This window comes from Dendrobium catenatum, unplaced genomic scaffold (genome assembly GCF_001605985.2).
Source record: "Dendrobium catenatum unplaced genomic scaffold, ASM160598v2 fragScaff_scaffold_621, whole genome shotgun sequence".
Classification (NCBI taxonomy): domain Eukaryota; kingdom Viridiplantae; phylum Streptophyta; class Magnoliopsida; order Asparagales; family Orchidaceae; genus Dendrobium; species Dendrobium catenatum.
In genome coordinates this window covers 4,507,475-4,528,027 of record NW_021319083.1, presented here as the reverse complement: position 1 = coordinate 4,528,027, position 20,553 = coordinate 4,507,475, and the positions used below count along the sequence as shown (strand labels likewise).

At 37.0% G+C, this 20,553-nt stretch overlaps 1 protein-coding gene across 3 annotated transcripts in view; it reads right to left on the bottom strand.

The window, feature by feature from the left end:
• Positions 1 to 1,625: 1,625 nt before the first annotated feature.
• LOC110102768 (E3 ubiquitin-protein ligase RFI2-like) overlaps positions 1,626 to 20,553 on the bottom strand; it is a 38,903-nt gene continuing 19,975 nt past the window's right edge. The window contains exons 4-6 of one of the 3 annotated variants that reach the window (XM_020831240.2): positions 8,821 to 8,849; positions 8,316 to 8,715; positions 1,626 to 2,240 (exon numbers count right to left, since the gene is read on the bottom strand). In XM_020831240.2, the coding sequence (XP_020686899.1) occupies positions 1,817 to 2,240; positions 8,316 to 8,715; positions 8,821 to 8,849 (853 nt within the window). In that variant the 3' untranslated portion in view covers positions 1,626 to 1,816. The remainder of the gene's footprint in view (positions 2,241 to 8,315; positions 8,716 to 8,820; positions 8,850 to 20,553) is intronic. The other 2 variants (XM_020831242.2, XM_020831243.2) reach the window with 2 other exon arrangements.

The window sequence follows — 20,553 nt, the reverse complement described above, 5'->3', positions numbered from 1 at the left end:
ACCAAATGGTTGGTGGGACATGTTGGTTGTGTCTCGCTAGCTGGATGTTTGCAGATAGCCTCCTTGCTGAAAAATTATTTCGTGTGGACACTGAACATTATTTGGAAGTGAATCAGAGCGCGTCACATCAAACTTTTACTATGTACCGCAGCTGATACTTGTTGTATACCGGTGTCCGCACAGAATAATTTCTCCTCGCCATGATCTACTGGGGCCGATAGGCGGTTATTTGTTCAGAACAGGTTGGTAGTAAGAAGGATGCTAGCTTTTTTGTTATCGTCTTGAGTTGCATAGTCGACTCTTTGCTTGGAGAGATTATTGGGTTCGGACACCTGACACAACTTACGTTCGGTATTCATAGTATTGAGCAATACTGAGTTCGATATTGTGAAATACTGAGTACCGATCAGTACCATGCTCGGTACTGTTCAGTACCGAGCTCAGTACCAAGTGGTAGGTGATGTGGCATATTTTCATTGGGCTCTGAACACGTAAGGTGTTCGAACCCAATAATTTGCCCTAAGCTTGAGTCTAGTCCTGGTGCTACTAGTTCGATACTTTTGGGCACAAGTTTGGAAAGATTGACTGACACACATGAATTCGATCAAACGGTCATTATGTCTTAAAAAAAGGGCCTAATCTACGACTCACATCAACCAAAACATATTTGTTTCAGCAAATTCCATGGTTAAATTAGAAGCAGAATGACCTAAACAAAGTGGCTGAGTTTGTTGGAAAAGCAATGCTGTGTAGCTAGATAAGGAATTCATTTGAATTTATTTTGTGGAATGTTTACAAAAACTGTTAAATGAACTGAATCTCATAGATCTTAATTTACATTAATTTTTAGGCTTTATTTGGGATAGCATTTTTACTACATTCTAAAACAATTTTTTAATACAAAATTTTTTAATTCATAAAAATTTTATACTAAAAAATTATCTTAAAAAACAGCAAAAAAATTGTCTCAAATAAAATCTTAATCTATTCAATTAAGCTGTCCTGATTTATATTAAGTAAAATTTCATTTATGATAATTTTATTATTACTTATTAAAATAATTTTTTTAATAAAAATAAAAAAAAAAACATTTCTAATATTTATTAATCAAGCAAACAACCTTTTAAAAATAGATGACAATGATAGCAACTGCTACATTTCATTAAAAGAATAAAACTAGCATAAATTTTAAATATTAAATAATATAATTTTGAATAAATCGCAGAGAAAATTATCCTAAAATTTTACTATTAACGATTTTTTTTTTTAATTATTCTTGCATCAATTAAATCTATTTTTGAATTTTAGTAGCTAACTTTCTTATATAAAATACAGTTTTTACATTTTTATCCCCTCCTAAAATTATTAATTCCTTAAAATAACTATCATTAACAGCTAAATACCACTTTTATATTATTATATTTACTAATGATTGGATAATTTTTCATAATCAAATGACGCTAATTGAGATTAAAAAGTAAACAAACTTGCAAAATTACTAACAGCATCACCATTGCCAATAAGATCATATTAGATGCCATTGTAAAACTACTTGCAATTTCAACCCAGAAAGCTGAACAAGCTCTTCTCTAACACCAAATGCCATTAAAATTTACAAAAAAAAAAAAAAAAACGCAAGGGCTCAGGATCAATTTTCATTGCAAAAAATAAAAAAACATGGAAAATTTTTTTTTGGATCACCAAGAAATGATTATTTTAAGTTTCAGCTAGCCCCTCTTCACATACAAATGTGATTTAAATTTACAAAACAAGCAAAAAAATTAGCTGCTAAAAGGGTCACTTGCAAATCAGGCTTTCAAATATAAGGCCTCGCTCGATTTGGAGCATAAGGTGGTGGGTTCTCAGTTCTTGCCTGAGCTATTTGCCTTTCAGAAGAAGAATTTCTGCGTCGAAAATGGGTCCAGTTGCCAGATTCCATTGAACCTGTTGTATGTGATGTAGATGTAAATGGCATGAATTGAACTCCTGATCTTCGGAACTGGGCTCCAGTGTTCAGCATATCTCCTACGCTGCTGTTAAATGAAACTGGGAGAGGGTACATGTACAAGCCGAATTGATTTGAGGGAGGCCAATGTGATCGGCCGGCGAAGGGTAGATCTGTAGAGTTTCCTGATCGCCATGGATCGGCGGATATGTTTGCTTGTCGATGGAGTTCCGGTGTTTGCGAAGGAGCTCGGGTGCTGGTGCTAAGATGTGGAAGACCAGGTGCAGTTTGGGAGCTGTGACAGGTATGAAAAACACCAGTTAAGGCAAGCCTTAAGGTGGTTGACTGTTAGGAAACAGCAGTTTTTCTCGAAACTGAGTGAGAAAATCAGGAAGAAAACACTTGAAATTCAATGGTAGAATTGAAAAGAAACAACCCAATAGAATGAATCTTCAATTCGAAAGGAAGATTTAACTCTTCAAATCTCTAGCCAAAGCCTAGAGCCCAAAAAGCAAAACCCGGATCTCAAATTCAGCCTCCAAATTCAAGATAATCCTAACCCTAGCAAGAAGAAAGGATAATTACTAATTCCCTAAACAGTCCTTAATTTCAAATTTTTTCCTCCAACCCATTATTACTAATTAGTGTGTGGGCCCCACACACCAGCCTCCACCCTCTTCTCTCTCTCTTTCCCTGGTTCCACCCGACCCTTGGCCCGCCTATGATAGACCTGAACCGGTCCTCCTTGGGCAAGGCCTATATTGCCTTCTCTGAAGTTTAAGTCTTGAAAGTAAAGCTGATGGAGAGAGGGAAAAGGAAAACTTCATGCGCATTATTTGGACCGACCATGCACAAAAATAATTTCATTCATTCAATCCATGTACATGCAATCCCATCCATCCCAACAAAATTTCAGTTTAAAGCTAACCCGATATAAGAAAACAACTAATAAAACGATTTAAATTATATTAAAAAAAGTCCACATGGCTGGAAAATGGGTCTGATTGAGATCTGGTTTGGCATAACGGCTTCTGGTAATTAGCCTACTTTGTGGTTTGTTTTAAACTGAAGGCCTATACTAATAAAAAACAGACCAATTGCGTGCAATGTGATTCAAATTTTCTAACGCAATACTGTATGCTTTTGCCTGGAGGGGAGCTTCGATTACATGTTTTAAAACACATTAAATGTACGACACCCTTGTATACTGCCTATAGAGGCTACAATTTCTGCTAGCTATAGTTAACTTGATCTTTCCCAACCATAGTTAATTCTTATATTGTTAAATAAAAACTTTATAGTTGCAACATTCTGTAGAAGTATCAATAGCAGATTTTGGTATAGTTTTCAATTCATCATTGTAATTACTATTGTCTGATAGAGAGAGTGTATATAAGTATGAGGAAGAGTATTCTAGATGTCCATGTGTGAGTGTGTGATAGGCTTGTGCTATTATGAGATGGAGGAATAACCGTCCTTGGCAAAGTGCTGTTGTTATTCCACCTCAAGCTAACGAAAAATTATTCTGTGCAAACACCAAACAACATTTGAAGACCAACCAAAACGTGCCACGTCACTTTTTTGCTCGGTACTGGTGTTTGGTACCGTTGTGTACCAGGTGACATGGCTCGTTTTGGTTGGTCTCCGGGCCATCCGGTGTCCACATAGAATAATTTATCCAAGCTAACGATCCTGGTTGGATAGTGGACTTGTTTCACAGTTGTTGAAATCTAGGAGTTGAGGGCGGCTTTATGAGAATGTCGACGAGCTGATCCTGTGTATTGACCGGAGTAATACAAATCATTTGAGAGTGAATGTGATCCCGGATGAAGTGTTGATCTATCTCGACATGTTTGGTTCTGGTGTGAAACACTAGGTTGTTGGCAAGAGCTATAGCTGACGTGTTGACACACCAGAGTTCAGTTGGTTGTGGAAGATGAATCTAAAAGTCTTTGAGTAGCTTGCGAAGCTAGATGATGTTCGCAGTGGATGCAATTAATGTCTTGTAATCCACCTCAGTTGAAGAACGAGCTACTGTGTGTTGCTTTTTGACACTCCAAGAGAGAAGAGTATTGCCAAGAAATGAGCAGTACCCGGATGTGGAGCGACGAATTTGCTTGTCGCTGGCCCAGTCAGCGTCCGAGAATGACTGAAGAATAAGTGGTCCATTAGAGATAGGAGTCCATATTGTGAAGCCCCTTTAATGAACCGCAGCAATTTTTTTAGCATGTAGACATGATCAGATGAGGGATTATGCATGTACTGGCAAAGCAAATTTACAATATAAGCAGTATCAGTCCGGTAATCATCAGGTACTGTAAGGAGCCAATAATTTTCCTGTAAGAGTGAGGATCATATAGCAGAGGGTGGGTTTGGGATAAGATTTTGGTGCGTGTTGGGTTGGAGAGGGGTTTGCACAAGAGAAGGCCAATGCTTTGTAGGATAGAGCATGCGTATGAGGACTGAGACATGAAGGAGTCAATGGATTGGGTAATTTGAATGCCCAAGAAATTTGTGATTGTCCTGAGATGCTTCAAAGCAAACTGCTGATTGGGCTGTTAAAGAATGTGAGATATCATAGTGGGATTGTCACCGGTAAGTAGAATATCATCAACGTGGATAAGGAGGTATAGTTGAGTGTCATTTTTGTGGAATGTGAGAAGAGATGAATAAGCTTTGCCATGTTCAAACCCAAGTGTTTTGAGGTGGCTAGAAAACAGCTTAAACCATTGGCGCGATGCTTGTTTTAGGCCATATATAGCTTTGCGAAGGAGGCACACATGATTAGGTTGAAGCGTGTCCTCACACCCTTTGGGTTAAAGTAAGAGATTGATGAGCAGCCGAGATAGTCAGTGATGGAACTTGTAGGGAGATGTTGTCTGAATGGGGTAAGGTGGAGATTGGTGTATGGGGTGTAATGGGTAATGTGGGGAAAGTTTGAAGAGTAGCTTGGGATGTAGGAGGCATGGAGTTGAGGAAGGCTGTTTGGGTGGTTGTTGTTGTTGTTGAGTTGGAGATGAAGTGTGAAATGAAAAGCTATTCTCATCAAATGTTACATGACGAGAAACATAAATGTGATATGTATGAGGAACGAGGCCTTTATAGCCATTTGAGGCGGATGATTAACCAATGAAGATGCAGGGCACTGATTTGGGAGCAAGCTTGTGGTGCTGATTTGGTGGCATCCAGGAAAAACAGGAACAACCAAAAGCTTTTAAAATCGAGCAATTGCCTGTGTGGTATAGAAATCGAAGAGGAGATTTGGAGTTTGTGGTCCTGGATGGCATCGAAGAGGAGATTTGGAGTTTGTGGTCCTGGATGGCATCCCATTAATGAGAAAGGATGCCGTGAGGACTGCTTCTGGCTAGATTAATAAGGGAGGTGGAATGCAACAGGGAACGAGTGGTTTCAATGAGGTGGAGATGCTTTCTCTCGGCTAGACTGTTTTGTTATGAGGTGTAGGCACATGATATTTAATGTAGTATGCCATGGTTACTCAAAAAATGAGTTCATCTGGGAATATATGTATTCTTTGCTACCATCGGAATGTAGACATTTTATTTTATATGGTAATTTGTTTTCAATGCGATTCTTAAACGTTATAAAAATGGAGGGAACTTCAAATTTGTTGGACATAGGGAACATCCATATAAACCAAGAGAAGTCATAAATGAATAAAACATAATATTTGAAACCTTGATCTGGATAACCGGGGAAGGCCCCAGTACATTGAAGAGAATTAAAGCTCGTGGATGAGATGAAATAGATGTAGAATTTGAAAAAGAAAGCTTGTTGCCATTAGAGCCTTACAATCATAACAAGAAAACTTAGAAATGGGAATATGGAGTTGCTTGTGGTTGTTGGAGATAGTCTTGAGAACTTGATGGTAGGGGTGGCCGACGCATTTGTGCCAGAGAGATGGCATATGGGTTATTGCAGAGAGCGGTGTAACTGGTAGAGCTTGGTCCCTTGTGAAGAACTTGATGCGTCTTCAAGTCCTTAATGATGAAGCCATTTGTATCAAAAGAAATAGAAATGACATTATCTTTGGTTAGAGTGGAGATTAATAAGAGATTATGAAAGAGTTGAGGAATGTGGAGAAGTTGAGATAACCGCAGCTTACTGTTTGTGGGTGGATAATATACTAGAGCCGGAGTGGGCAATCATAATGGAGCAACCGTCACCAATGGTGATGTTGTCCGGGCCAGTGTATGGTAGAGGTTGGTTAAGGTTGTCCATGGTGTTTGCCAAGTGAGAAGAGGTACCAGAATCTAGGTACCAATCGGGATTAAGGGGTTCATTGGTGGCCATCATGGCTTTGGAGACAGTGTGAGGCTGAGTGAGAAATGTTGTGGGAGTGTAGCTTAAGTTGCGGAGATGACAACACGCAGAGGCTGGGTGTACTTTCTTATTGCATATCTATAACAAGTGGGAAGGTTAACTAGAGACAAACGAGAAGGCGATTGAGAAAACCTTCCTCATCCTCGACGTCCCCTGCCTCGAGAGGAGTAAAGAGCCATGGTTGAGTCAGTGACTAAAAGCAGTTTGAGGGACTCGGCGTGAAGGTTGATTTCTTCGCTGAGAAGCAACAAATAGAGGTCGTCTAGGCTGATCGGATGAAGCATGGTGCGAATGGATGTCTTGAATGCTTGGTAGGAGGGAGGAAGCCCATTGAGCGTATACATGATGATATACTCAGTGTCTACGGTGGCACCTACGACATCAATGTTGTCAACTATAGTTTTTACTTCGGTTAGGTATTGTGTCATGAAGAGGTTCTTCATGGTAATGTTATGAAGCTCATTTTTGAGATGGATAACACTAGATCTATTAATTGCTTGCAACGACGCTCAATGGTAGTCTAGATGGTGAAGTAAGAGTCAAGGTGAATAATGTAGGGAAGGATAGACGGAGATACAATGGAGCAGATAGTAGCGACCAAGTTCTGATCAATAAGGATCCATTCGATGTATTGAGGGTTTGTGGTAACGGTAGCTTCGGTCATCTGTATAAAACGGGTAGGCAGACTGGATGTAGGAAGAAGGAAAGCTGCAAAGACATTTGCCCTTAGCAGTTTTAAAACCTGATATTTCCATACAGAGTAATTCTCACTAGAGAGCTAGATGGGAACGATTGTTCAAATATTGGAGATGACAAATTTCAAAGAGGTAGGGATGGTGCAACTTTGTGTAAAGCCTGTTGATGGTTGATTGCCAATTTGGGAGCAAAAAGATTGCGCCATAGGAAGGGAGGAGAGGGTTTTAGTCTTCCTCTGATACCATGTAGAAGTATCAATAGCAGATTTTGGTATTGTTTTCAATACATAATCATAATTACAATTGTCTGATATAGAGAGTATATATAAGTAGGGGTGCCAATTTCGAGTCACGCGTCGGGTTCGGGTCAAACCCGGAACTGACCCGGGTTCAAACGGGTCGACCTTAACCCGACCTGGGTAGGAAAAAGGGTTGGAAATCCGAACCCGGACCCGACATAGGAAGGCGCGCGGGCAGCAGCGAGGCTGCGCGGGCTGGCGAGGCTGCGCTGGCTCGTGATGGTACAGACGCGCGCGGGAGCAGCGGCGAGCGCGCAGGCAGGTGCAGCAGGCGCGCGGGCAGCCTCGGGAGCGCGATAGCGTGCTGGCAGGTGCGGTCAACTTTGCGTGCAGGGGGCGGGCAACTCCGCGGGCAGGCTAGGGCAGGTACGCGGGCAACCGGGCAGACATTTTAAACGGGTTTCCGGGTTGACCCGGCAACCCATCGAGTCAACCCGAACCCAACCCGTTTTTCAAACGGGTCGAATCTGGGAACCTGAACCCGACCCGATTTGGAAACGGGTTGGGTCAAACCCGAAATTTTCGGGTAGGGTTTTCGTGTCGTGTCAAATATTGACACCCCTATATATAATTATGAGGAAGAGTATTCTAGATGTCCGTGTGAGGGTGTGATAGCCTTGTGCCGTTATGAGATGATGGAGGAATGAGCATCCTTGACAGAATGCTGTTATTACATTATAATTCCAATAATAGCTCAAGTCTTCTTAAAAAACCATTATCAAAGTATTAAAAAAAGGCACCAAGGAAATTTGTTTGTTAAACTCCTTTTTGACCAAAGTTTATAGTTAGCCACCGAAGTTTAGTTTCATAATGGAGTAAAATGCCATACGTAAATCTCACTTCTTTTCTACAAAATTAGCAGTTTCAGAAGTTGCAGCCTGAAGAGAAAAGAATACACACGGTATGCAATGACTATATAAAAAAATAGTCATCTAAATCTTTTTAATTTCTAAGAAGTTTATAAGACTTGTTGGAAGAAAGACAAATCAACATGAAAAGAACACAAATTGCGAATAAATTATAACTACAACATACCCATGCCTTCCAATAACGGAATAGAAAAGAGAACCAGCTCTATGTAGACCACCATCCTCTAGCCTTGTACTGCGTGGTGCTACATGAGAAACTGGAGCCTGGATGGAAGCTGTAGCAATATCTCTCGGATGGGAGTATGCTGATTGATATCGGTCCCAGGGACCATGGTAACGGGCATCACTCATAGGCAAGCTAAGAGGAGCAGCCTCAGTGGAGTCTGAAACTTGGCTCCATTGATGATAATATGAACTAGTGTCAGTAATGCCGTCGGAGGAAGCATGGAAAGTAGGAACAGATGTCGGTTGAACTTGGTGGAAACCAGATAAATGGGGACACGGGTGAGCAAACACTGAAATAGAGGGTAACTCGGTAATAACATGATGTCCTACAAGATTCTGAACTGCAAAGCAAGTTTATGTTTGCAGAAAATTAGTTCAAATTTTCTCAGCATTCTACCAAGAAGGGTGAGGGTGGGTGCCAAATTACTCTGGGTTCGTAGACTTACAAGGTACTGATGGAAACGACTCACCATTCCTGAAAAATTCTCACTGTTAGTTGCTTGCTACAAACAAATTAAGGAACAATTACAACATCCAATGGAGTTTAAGAATGAAAAGGTATCAAAGAGAAGTAGAGAAAAATAAGTAAAATGAAAGGATATAAAAAGCTTAGAGGTATCAAACTTCTAAACTTCATACTAAGAATAGTGTACCAACTAGTATTTAATGATGTTAGCACACCTTTAAATACGTGAAAAACACAATCAAAATGGAAAATCTTCAAATGGAAATGGAACAAATATATTATTTTGTTAAACTCTTTTTTAAAGATACATACTTTGCCTGAATTCTGGTCTCCTGAACCAACCTGAAGATTTTAATATCCCTTCTATTTATAAGGGAGGGAGAGGGAAAGAAAATATCTTAAATCATAGCTATAAACTGGATCTATATAAATGTAGGATAACCAAACTGTCAACAAACACTTGGATTCATTTCATTTTCTCAAAGCAATTTGACAATACATGGTTTGTCGAAGCTAAGTTTGAATCATCCACACCCAAAAACAACAACAACATCAAGCCTTTATACCACTACGTGGGGTCGGCTACATGAATCCTTTTTTCTTCATTGTGTCCTATTAAAAGTCAAATTCTCGTTTAAATCTAATAAAGAACGATCATTTCTAATATTTTCTAACCAAGTCTTTTTAGCTCTGCATTTACCTTTCTTAACATAAGTCAAATCTAAAAACTCTACTTTCCAAACTGGATCATAGGAAGGCCGGCGTTTTATGTGACCAAACCATCTAAGGCGACTCTCTCTAATTTTATCTTCTACTGGAGGCTACTCCAACCTTTTCACGTATATGCTCATTTCGTATCCTATCTCTAAGGGTAAAGCCACTCATACACATGAGCATCCGCATCTCTGCCACACTTAACTTAGTATTATGCTTCTCTTTTAATGGCCAACATTCGGCACCATAAAGCATTGCAGGCCTAACCACCATCTTATAGAATTTTCTCTTAAGTTTGAGGGGTACTTTTCTATCACACAGCAAGCCCGATGCATTCCTCCACTTCAACCATCCAACTTGAATTCTGCTGATAATATCCCCATCTATTTCACCATCACTCTGAACAATAGATCCAAGATATATAAAACGTGTACTCTTATTAATGACTTGAAAGCCCAAAGTCACAATCACCTCACTAGGTCTATTACTACTAAAATTACACTCCATGTATTCTGTTTTAGACCTACTCAAGCGAAAATCTTTAGACTCTAAGGTTGACCTCCATAATTCATGTTCACCTTCAACTCCCTCTGTAGTCTTATCAACGGGAAGAATATCATCAGCAAAAAGTATACACCTAGGTACATCCTCTTGCAAATGTCTAGTGAGAACATCCATGACTAAAGCAAAAAAGATATGGGCTTAGGGGTAATCCTTGATGTAACCCAACCGAAATAGGGAAATACTTGGTCAAACCACCTTGTGTTTGAACACAAGTAATAGCTCCTGCATATACTGATTTGAATATATACGTTATTAACTCCTTTTTTCTTTTCAAGAACTCTTCATAGCACTTCTCTTGGAACTTTATCATATGCTTTTTCTAAATCAATAAATATCATATGTAGATCCTCTTTATTTTCTCTATATTTCTCCATCAAACCTCTTAATAAATGTATGGCTTCCATAGTCGACCTACCCGGCATGAATCCAAATTGATTTTGAGAAACATTTATATCACACCATAACCTATGCTCCATAACTCGCTCCCATGTTTTAAAGTATGCCCCATTAATTTAATTCCTCTATAATTAGCACAATCTTGTGCATCACCTTTATTCTTAAAAATAGGAATTAACACACTCATTCTCCACTCATCTAGCATCTTTTTAGTTTTCAAAACAGTATTAAAAATTTTAGTAAGCCTTAAAATTCCTTCATCTCCTAAGCATTTCCACACCACTATTGGAATATCATCATGTCCAACAGCTTTTCCACCCTTCATTTTCTTTAAAACCTCTCTAACTTCGGTTTCACTAATACGCCAATAAAAACAGAATCTTCATTCTCATTTAGGGTGTTAAGGTCACTACAGTCAATCTTATTTCACAATCTTCATTAAAAAGTTTAGCAAAATATCTCATCCACCTTTGTTGAATATCATCTTATAAAATAAGTATTTTTTGATCTTCATCTTTAATACACTTCACTGAAACTAAGTTCTTACTACATATATATTTCTCTCTCCTTAAAATCTAATATATTATATAAATCACTAAAAGCTAAGGTCTTTCCATCGCATATTGCTTTCTTAGATTCCTTACGAGTTTCTTTATATCTTTCCCAATTATTAGAGTTTTTACAATTAAACCAATTTTTATAACAAATCTTCTTATTTTTAATTTTTTGCACATTTGGATTCCACCACCAACTATTTTTACAATTACGAGTTTTTCCCTTTGATACTTCAAGCACATCTTTTGCAATATTCTTAATATCACTAACCACTTTTTCCAACATAATATTAGCATCCGCATGCTCAAACAAAATCTTATTCTCAAAAATATTTTTTTGAATATTCTTTAAATGCCCCCATCCAATCCTAGAATATCGTTTTACTTTATTTTTTTATTTTCTGCCCCTTTATCTAAAAGTCCAAAACTAATAATCGATATTGTGTACATAAATTTTCACTCGAATAACTTTATAATATTTGCAATCTAAACGATCTAATTTTTATATAAGAAAATAGTCAATTTGAGTTGTACTATATTCATTTTTATGAGTGAAAAGATGCTCATTTTTTTCTTAAATAAAGTACTAGCAATTAAAAAATCAGAAGCTAAACAAAAATCTAATATGGTCTTGTCACATTCATTTGTCATTCCAAGCCTATGGCCACCATGAATGCTTTTAAAATCATCTACATCTCTACCAACATGTCCATTTAAATCTCCTCCAATAAAATTCCTATATTTTGTATTAGTTTTTCCAAGTCATTCCAAAATTTTAATTTTGAACAATATCCAAACCTACTTGAGGAGCATAATCATTCATAATATTAATAATCTTAGCATCAACAACAATCTTTAAAGCTATAATTCTATCTCCAATCCTATTAATTTTTATAACATTATCCTTCAAACTTTTATCTATAATAACACTTATACAATTTCTAGTACGACTCCTACCCAAATACCAAAGTTTAAATCATAAACTATCAATCTCCTTAGCTTTCTCTCCAACCCATTTAGTTTCCTGAATGCACAGAATATTTAACTTCCTATGAATCATAATATATATTAATTTCAATAATATTCCTGTAAGGGAACCTATATTTCAAGTTCCTATCCTAATTTTAGTTTCATGGACTAGCTTCTTTGCCCACATCCGTCTTTGATGTGGGAACCCTTGCCTATTTAACACTACACCCGGGCACCGATGCAGTGGCCCTTGCACACTTATCACTGTATTCAGATCATACAACGCGTCGCTTCCAGGAGACGTCTTAGCATTAACACAATTTCTTAAATGATTCATGTCATTATTATTCGACAAGTTTTACACTAGCTGTCGATTACCTAATGCAACCCTTCACTTTTCTTATCCAGGACTTGAGACTTGGCAACGACAGTGTTTTGAATCATCCTCACCCAAAAAAATTAAATTCAACAAAACAAAACTTCTTTAAAAAGGCCAGAGAACAGCGATTATAAGTACAAGTTGGTGAAGCAACAATAAAATTCAACCAAACTCTCTAGATAATTAGTCCACATCTTATAATTAAATAACCCTAAATTTAATTTGGTTGCTTTAGTCAAATTTTTGGAGAAAAGAATAGGTCCTAGTTTTCAAGCATGCTTATTGTTTCGGTCCTGTATGTGTTTTCAGTCACATAAATTTTAAAAAAAAAATAGAAATTTACAAAAAAATCTAAAATTTTTAGATTACATCTAGGAAGTTTATTTGACCATTTTCAATTATAATTATTGAATTATATTCATTCCACAAGAGACCATAACAAATTCCGTAATATTAGTATGTTCTAAAATAGAACTAACCTATATCCCTTACAGAACACATTTGGACCACTTAAACTATCATATCTTCATCAAACCTTCCAGAATTAAATAAGATAATATTCCTTACAAATCAAGCCTAAGTTTGTTGGATTTTGATATATGTAGAGAGAGAATCAATTGGTAAAAATTTGGATTTGCATTTTCTAGATAAATTACAAAGCTTGTGACTTACCTCCAAATTTCATCAACTTTCAAATTAACTCCATAAAAATTGGTGTTAACTTTTCTAATCATATTAGAAGAGTTTCATCTCATCCACTAATTGATCACATTAGTGATCTAAGGCCACCATAATCCAACCCTCATCGTCATTTTTTTCATTGGATCCCAAAGAACTCTTCTCTGAAGAGTGAAGTCTAATAGTTAGCCGTCAGGTCAAGTGCTAGCTTCTCCAAATCCTCTCTTATGAAACATGTCTCTCCACCTCACTAGGAACCTATGACCGTCAAGATGATCCTCCTCATATATGATATTGTGATCCACGTCAAAAAGTAAGCGTCAGTTTGGCTCTTTCAAAAAATGATATGGAGTTTCTGCAAAAGAAGTTTCATGTGCATTTGAAGGATGACCAACTCCTTTATATGATATAAGATCTTCCACATTAAAAACTGGGTTAATGTCTTAATGAACATATCTTTTGGCAATTTTATGACATATGCATTCATGACAAATTTTCTAATAATCTCAAATGGTCCACATGCCTAGGCTTGTAATTTTCTAAATTGAGTGGAAGAATCTCTCAAGATGGATTTTTATTAACACACAATCCCCAATGTAGAATTCTTTAAATTTTTATTTTTATTTCAAGATTCAACATATTTTTTTATTTATAGTATTGTTTCTAATGTTTCTTTGCATTATGAAGGCTTTGAAAAATATTGTACAAATATAAATGCATAATTAGAAAATACATGTGTGGGTATATTAACAAGATCAAGTTTTTAGGATTGTATATATAAACTATTTCAAATGGTTAAAAACAAATACATGATGAAGAAGCTAAAGTTATTATTCCTTTTAGTGAATGATTAACAATTATATCTTTGATCTCGATGTTATACTAGATAGTTCATACTTACTTTTTTAGAATCATAAGCTAGACTATGTATGGATCATTCAACTTTTCAAAGTTAATTTTATAGTTAAATGACTTATCAATTCATCTTTATTCTTACTATTCTATTTATTTAATTTCTATGTACTATTTTTACAATATAAAAATTATAATGACACGTCCAACTTGTATCAATATCTTATGTTTATAATAATTTATGTGTCTCGTGCTTTTGTTGTATCGTATCATCATATCGTGTCGTGTCCATTTTATTGTGACACGTCCAACTTGTATCAATATCTTATGTTTATAATAATTTGTGTGTCTTGTGCTTTTGTTGTATCGTATCATCATTTCGTGCCGTGTCCATTTTATTGTGCCCATGTAAATGCATCGTGTATATGGCTTAGCAAATGATACATATTTCGTGTCGTGTATCATCATATCGTGTCGTGTCCATTCCTCATAATTTGTATTGTCACAATATTATTCATCTTTTGCTAATCTTCAGAAGAATCTTCTTTACTAATCTTTTATGCCTCCTCACTTTGCCATTAAATCATCTTATCCTAAATTAGATTTTATCCAACTAAAGAATTTAAATTTGCTTCACCTATATATTGAAAGATTAACAATTTATTGCCTATTAAATTGAACCATCCAATCCAAGGTTAATTATTTCTTTTGTTTATATTCATCGTATTCCTAAGGTATAAATTAATAAATACTTGTGGGCTCTGAAAATTCGGCCCCAGCCTCCTCGTTGCTTTTCGGGGGAGTTTTAACGGATTAAGTTTCGGGGTAAATTTTGGGAAGGCAAATTGGGCTTGCAGATAAGACATTACCCAGAGATTTCACCCTCATTTTGTGAGGACTTTATGATCTAAGTTATGTTTTCCTAAAGGCGCAAGCCCCTATAATTAATTACCCCTCTCAATCACGAGAGAGAATGATGCGGACATCGGCACGAAGATCTGGCACATCTATCACAGGAGGCGTCGTAAATCGACGGCTCTAATTTAAAGTGTTATTTAAAATTTATTTTATGAATTTTAGCTATTATTTTATGTTATTTCATATTTTATCCCTAGGTTAGTTTATTTGAGTGTTATGGCCCAAGGGGCATTTTTGTAATTTTTTATTTTCTCATGTTATGACCTATATATAGGACCTTAAGCTATTGTAATAAGATGGTTAATGGATATGAAAATTTTGTGTTCCACACTTGTGTTCTTGGGAGAAAACGAGAGTGAGATTCCTATGGGAAATTTTGAATTTCAAATAGTTTCCTAAATTAGAAAGCTATTTTAGGAAAGTATTGAATCTCATTCATGATGTAATTCAAACTTAATTTGGGTGATTTAATTTTGGGCGGTTTTCAAATTTTCAAATTCCACTAATTTGAATTTTGAATTCTTTCTTAATTTATCATTCTATTTTGGAAAGTTACTAAATGAAATTTATTTGAATTTCAAATTCTAATAGGGTTTAATTATTTCTTTCATAAACTCCACCCCCAAATTGAGTAATCCCAATTAAATGCATTAAAACCCTCTTTCCCTATGGATACAGCCGGCCCCCATCCCCCTTGGCTTACATTCCTTAATTGTTTCCTAATCCCCATCCCTTAAGGAAAAAAATTCCAATTCCACCTAATTTCAACCTAGCCGAATTTTCTACCGGGCCAAATTTTAAATCCTCTCCCAAAACCTGACTTGGAATTAGGAAACAATTCCACCTCCTTAATTCCGGCTCAGTTAATGTTTTTTTTTTTTTTCCTTTTTTTTTCCTGGAATTAATTCCCCACTGCCTCTCTTGCCCCCACAGCCTTCCTCCTCTCTCATAACTGTTCCAGACAAAATTTCTAGTGCAGAAGCTGTAGCTCGGCAGTTACTATCAGCCTTCCCATCTCCAATAAGGCTTGACTCCTCCCCAAATTTTCTCTACATCCTATTCTACTAAAATCTGGAGGTTCACCTCAGATTTTTGTAAGAAATTCCTTCTTGCCCGAGAAAGCTCCCCAAGTCAAGAGTTTTGAGTTGAATTGCCCCTCTTGGGTTACTTCTCTCCCCACTTTCTCTCTTCCCAATCAACACCTCACTGGAGTATTGAAACCCATCCTCTCTCCCAAACTCTATTTCACTTTCAAGAAAGAAATCGAATTTCTTCTTAGATTTTGTGGGGAAAATGCTGGAATTCCTATCAGATTTTGTGAGAAAAATCTGAAATATTTCAGATTTCCAGTAAGGAATTGTTTCAGATTTTTGGGACGATTTGCTCTTCAAGACGATTAGAAAAACCCATTTTTCGTTCTACATCAGAGAACTTTCGATTAAGGCTAGTCGTCAATCAAATACGTAAATTACGTGTTATCTGGCATATAGTAGCAGCATACTTGGATATTTGAAGGGTTAATATTTAAAATTGAAAATTTCACCAGCTTGCACTTAAAGTGAATGGTGGGGGAATGGATGATGGACTCAATCAAGATCTCATGGTTCCGTCGTCCCGGACGATTGTGATCCCTGATCTACTCAGTCATAGGAGGTACTAGACCTAACCTAAGAAAAAAATTCTTATAAGAAACCATGTGTTGCTTCATCCAAAGATACCATGTAGACTTGAGTTTGATATTTGTATAAGGGGACAGATTTGAATCCATCTTATCTAACAGAGGGCATTTTGCTCTCTCGATTATATCCTATGGATTTATATCTCAAGGATTTTGATGTTATTGGGGAGCATACGTCTGGCCATAACCATAATTTAGTGACGCTATTTGGCCGTGAACCACGCGGTTCAGAGGGCCCTGATCATAACTGTTTACCTGCGGTGCCATTTGGCAGCAAAACCGCGGATTAGAGGACATGCCACATCCCCGCTGGCAGGAGAGTTTGAAAATGAATCCTAATGATATTTTCGACCATACATTAACTCCTAAGCTAAAGTTTTTTTCAATTTATCCACATTGGCAAACTATTACGGAGGGTGGATGGATTTTCGTTTTAAGTAATGGGATGGTTTTTTCAATTTTAAATATTTTGAGTTTTGGTAGTTTTTGGAGTTTTGAATTTTGAGCTTTGAAAACTTTTAGAATTTTGAATTTTTATGGGCCTCTACAAGGCATTTTGAATATTTAGAATTAACCTCTCCGGTTGAGATTTTCTATTCAATACGATCATCATCTGAGTGTTAATAGGCAATTGTATTTTATTGATTGGACCTTATCGACTCTATATACGGGGTCAACATAGGATCAAGTCCATAGGCTTTATATTTTTATTGATGAATTTCTTTTGTAATAGACCTTGAAGGCCTTATATGAATGTATAAAACAGATATTATGGTCGACACCTTGACCATATACCTGCTTGATAATTCGAGATGTGTCGACTTCTTTCTATCCATATAGAAAGATCGGGCTCGAACTGTAGTTCATTTATTGACTAGCGCAACATCCCTAAATGTCATGTGTGTCCCGACAACACGCTTGCTAGGGCCATAGGGGTTTTCTCATTTCACTTGCCCTTTGTGTTCTATGTGCATACATATTACAGTGCATGTGCGAGAACATTTTGAACACTTAACGGGCCTTCTGCGACGATTAGTAGAGACTCATATTTATCGTAATCCCTCTGTATTTGCTCTTGGGTGGTATGTTAGATGTATGAACATTATTCATCAAGAAGCTTGCAAGCCTCAATAATCTAATCCAACCCAATGTTCAAAACCCAGTTGAACTAAGACTCACTCCATCTTTAAAAATAATGATTTGATCCGGCTTTCTCTTCCCAAAACTTGTATAGAAATCAATAGGCAATTCCCTTATTATGCCCTGATCATTATTTTATGTTGTTGGCTTACATAAATAATCAATCATTTCAACATTAGATGACTATCTTTATTGATTCCATGTACTTCGGAATCAGTGGCCACCACCTTGAACTAACTACGACAATTCAAGACACATCGGGCCCTCCGGTAAAATCATGCGAGATATTCATTCCTAAAATAATTGTTGCGGGCCTTAAGTTGATTGGAATAACAAGTGTATTTTCCATTTGTGATTGTGAGTTAGGCCACCAAATTCTATATCAACCTTTAACATCATATTTGTCATATATTGATCATTAACCCCAATAGGCGTAATGTATTGTGCGTTGACATTCACTTGAATGCATCTAGGTGTATCAGATTGTTATGTCCACTGCATGTCAAATCCTTCTGGTTGTAACAGACATGTTGGTTATGGTATGAGTCTCTTGTACTGTCAGTAAACCCTCACACAAAACTCCTGTACAATCAAGAGATTCCTCACATCGGTAACATATCTCCCATTGCCACTTGCATACAAGTTAGTGTACTCATTTGAATCTTGATGTTGACTATGGGCTAAACTATATTCCTCGACAATCCTTTTGTGTTTATCTAGACCCTACTTAGATCTCGTAAGACCTTTCTCCTTCATGGTATTATCAAGTGAAATATAGTAGGGATTACTGCATCTTTCCACATGGTTGCTATGAAGACTATCATCAGCTTCAATTTTCTTATTTGAATGCATTCATTTGTCATTCACAGGGTATCGCTACCTTTGTTGCGCATATTCTGTATTTACTTGTGGACAGTGTTAAACACATGATGAGATTTTGTAGTAGCTCGTAGGAGCTTAATTCTGCAGCCTATCCTCCACCTTTGCTTGTAGGATGGCAATGTGCTTGTTTGAATGATAGATACATATATCATAATCCATCATTGTTGTCTTCGTGTGGTTTGCAATGTTTGTCTATCCTTATGATCAAATTATACATACTCACGTTGATCATTGCTTGGTGATTAGTTAAATCCAATGCTACGAGTCAATTATCATGCTACAAAGAGTTCATGTCATGGCTTTGTGATCAAGGCATATCCTTCACAATCTCTAGTTATTTAGAAATGAGATTATACTTGCAAGATGGATTGTAACATGTATGTTGAATATGACACCATTAGTCATTAATATTTTCATTCCATTTGCGATTGCTTTTTAACTTTCATGTTAATCATAAACATGTTGCATATTCCACTTAATCCTTGTTTGCATGTTGATTATGTTCGGATATCTTCCTCCAAAAGTCCCCTTCTTTTGTGTTAAGATTCATTTCAATATTTTCCACAAAGTTCTTTTAGCATTCGTTTGTTCATTATTTGATGACTTATGGAATTATTTTATGCATTGATTTGAGTATGATTTAGTGCTTTAAGTTTTGTTCTCTGAGGTCCAAATAAAGTCATAAGTTTTGTCCAAGTCCTTGTCATTTTCAGACAAATTTTTTGGCAACCTCCAAGGGTCCCCTTTTAGGAGAAACTACAGTAGTCTTATCTTGCCCACCACGTCAAGAAAGACATGCACGGTCAGTGTTGTGCGACACCGCGGCCTTAGTCTTCATTCCCACCACGCCAAGAAAGGTGTGCATGGGTCTTCTAAAATACCTATTTGAAAGCACAATTTTTTCCCGTGTACGGGTACTTATATTTTTCTCCTATCGTGCTAAGAAAAGCGTGCATAAGGATCGCCCGTTTAGTTGTAAACGCCACACATAATTTCCTCCTACAAAGCTAAAAAAAAGCGTGCATAGGGGGTCCCTTGCGCACCGCAAACACCAAAAATAGGACTTTGGGGGGACTACCCGCCTCACCGTGAACACCTCGATGAACTTCCTCCCACCGTGCTAAGAAAAGTGTGCATGGGTCATTGTTTGTCGTGCTACAAGTGTCGAGGACAAGTTTTCAAAGTTTAGAGAGCGTTATACCTTCCGTGCTGACAACGACGACAAAGTGGCAAAAATGCACAAAATACATATTAAAAAAATGCACAAATCATAAAAATCCCTCTTTCCTTTCTTTTGCATTTTTCTTCTTTTTTCTTTTTTTTTTTTTAATTTTTCCTCCTCGCTTTTTTTTCTTTTTGAACTCCTCTTCGTCTCCTCTTTTTTTATTATTCTCCTTCTCCTTTTTTTCCCTTTTTTTAATTATTCTCATTTTTTGTTTTCCTTGCACACACACAAATATATATATATACCACAAATACTAACAAACATCTAATGGCATTAGTGAGAGAAAATTGACTATGCTGATCAATATTAAAAACTAATATTAAAAATAATGGGGACAAGAATAATAAACATAGAAAAATACCTACTATTTGGATTTGATTTATAGTGGATTTGAGGGGTTTTTGTGGATTTTAAGGGGGTTGTAGGACAGTGGGCTTATGGGTTGGGTTGAATGAGAGGGATTTTATAGATAAAGTAGCGAGGGAGAGGAGTTTATGCTTACAGAGAGGGGCTCGGTTTTGAGATAGAGGCAAATGAGGGAAGGAGTCGATCGGGTAAAAGAGAATAGGGAGAGGAGTCGATCGGGTATAAGAGAATAGGGAGAGGATTCGAACGGGTATATGAGAATAGGGAGAGGGAGATCGGGTCAGGCTGGTGTGTTTTGCGAACTGGACAAGGAGATCTGGAGGAGAGGAGGCGTCAGCTATGATGGCAAGAGGCTTCGATCAGCTTTCGTGAAGGGAGAAAGGAACTTTGGCGGATGC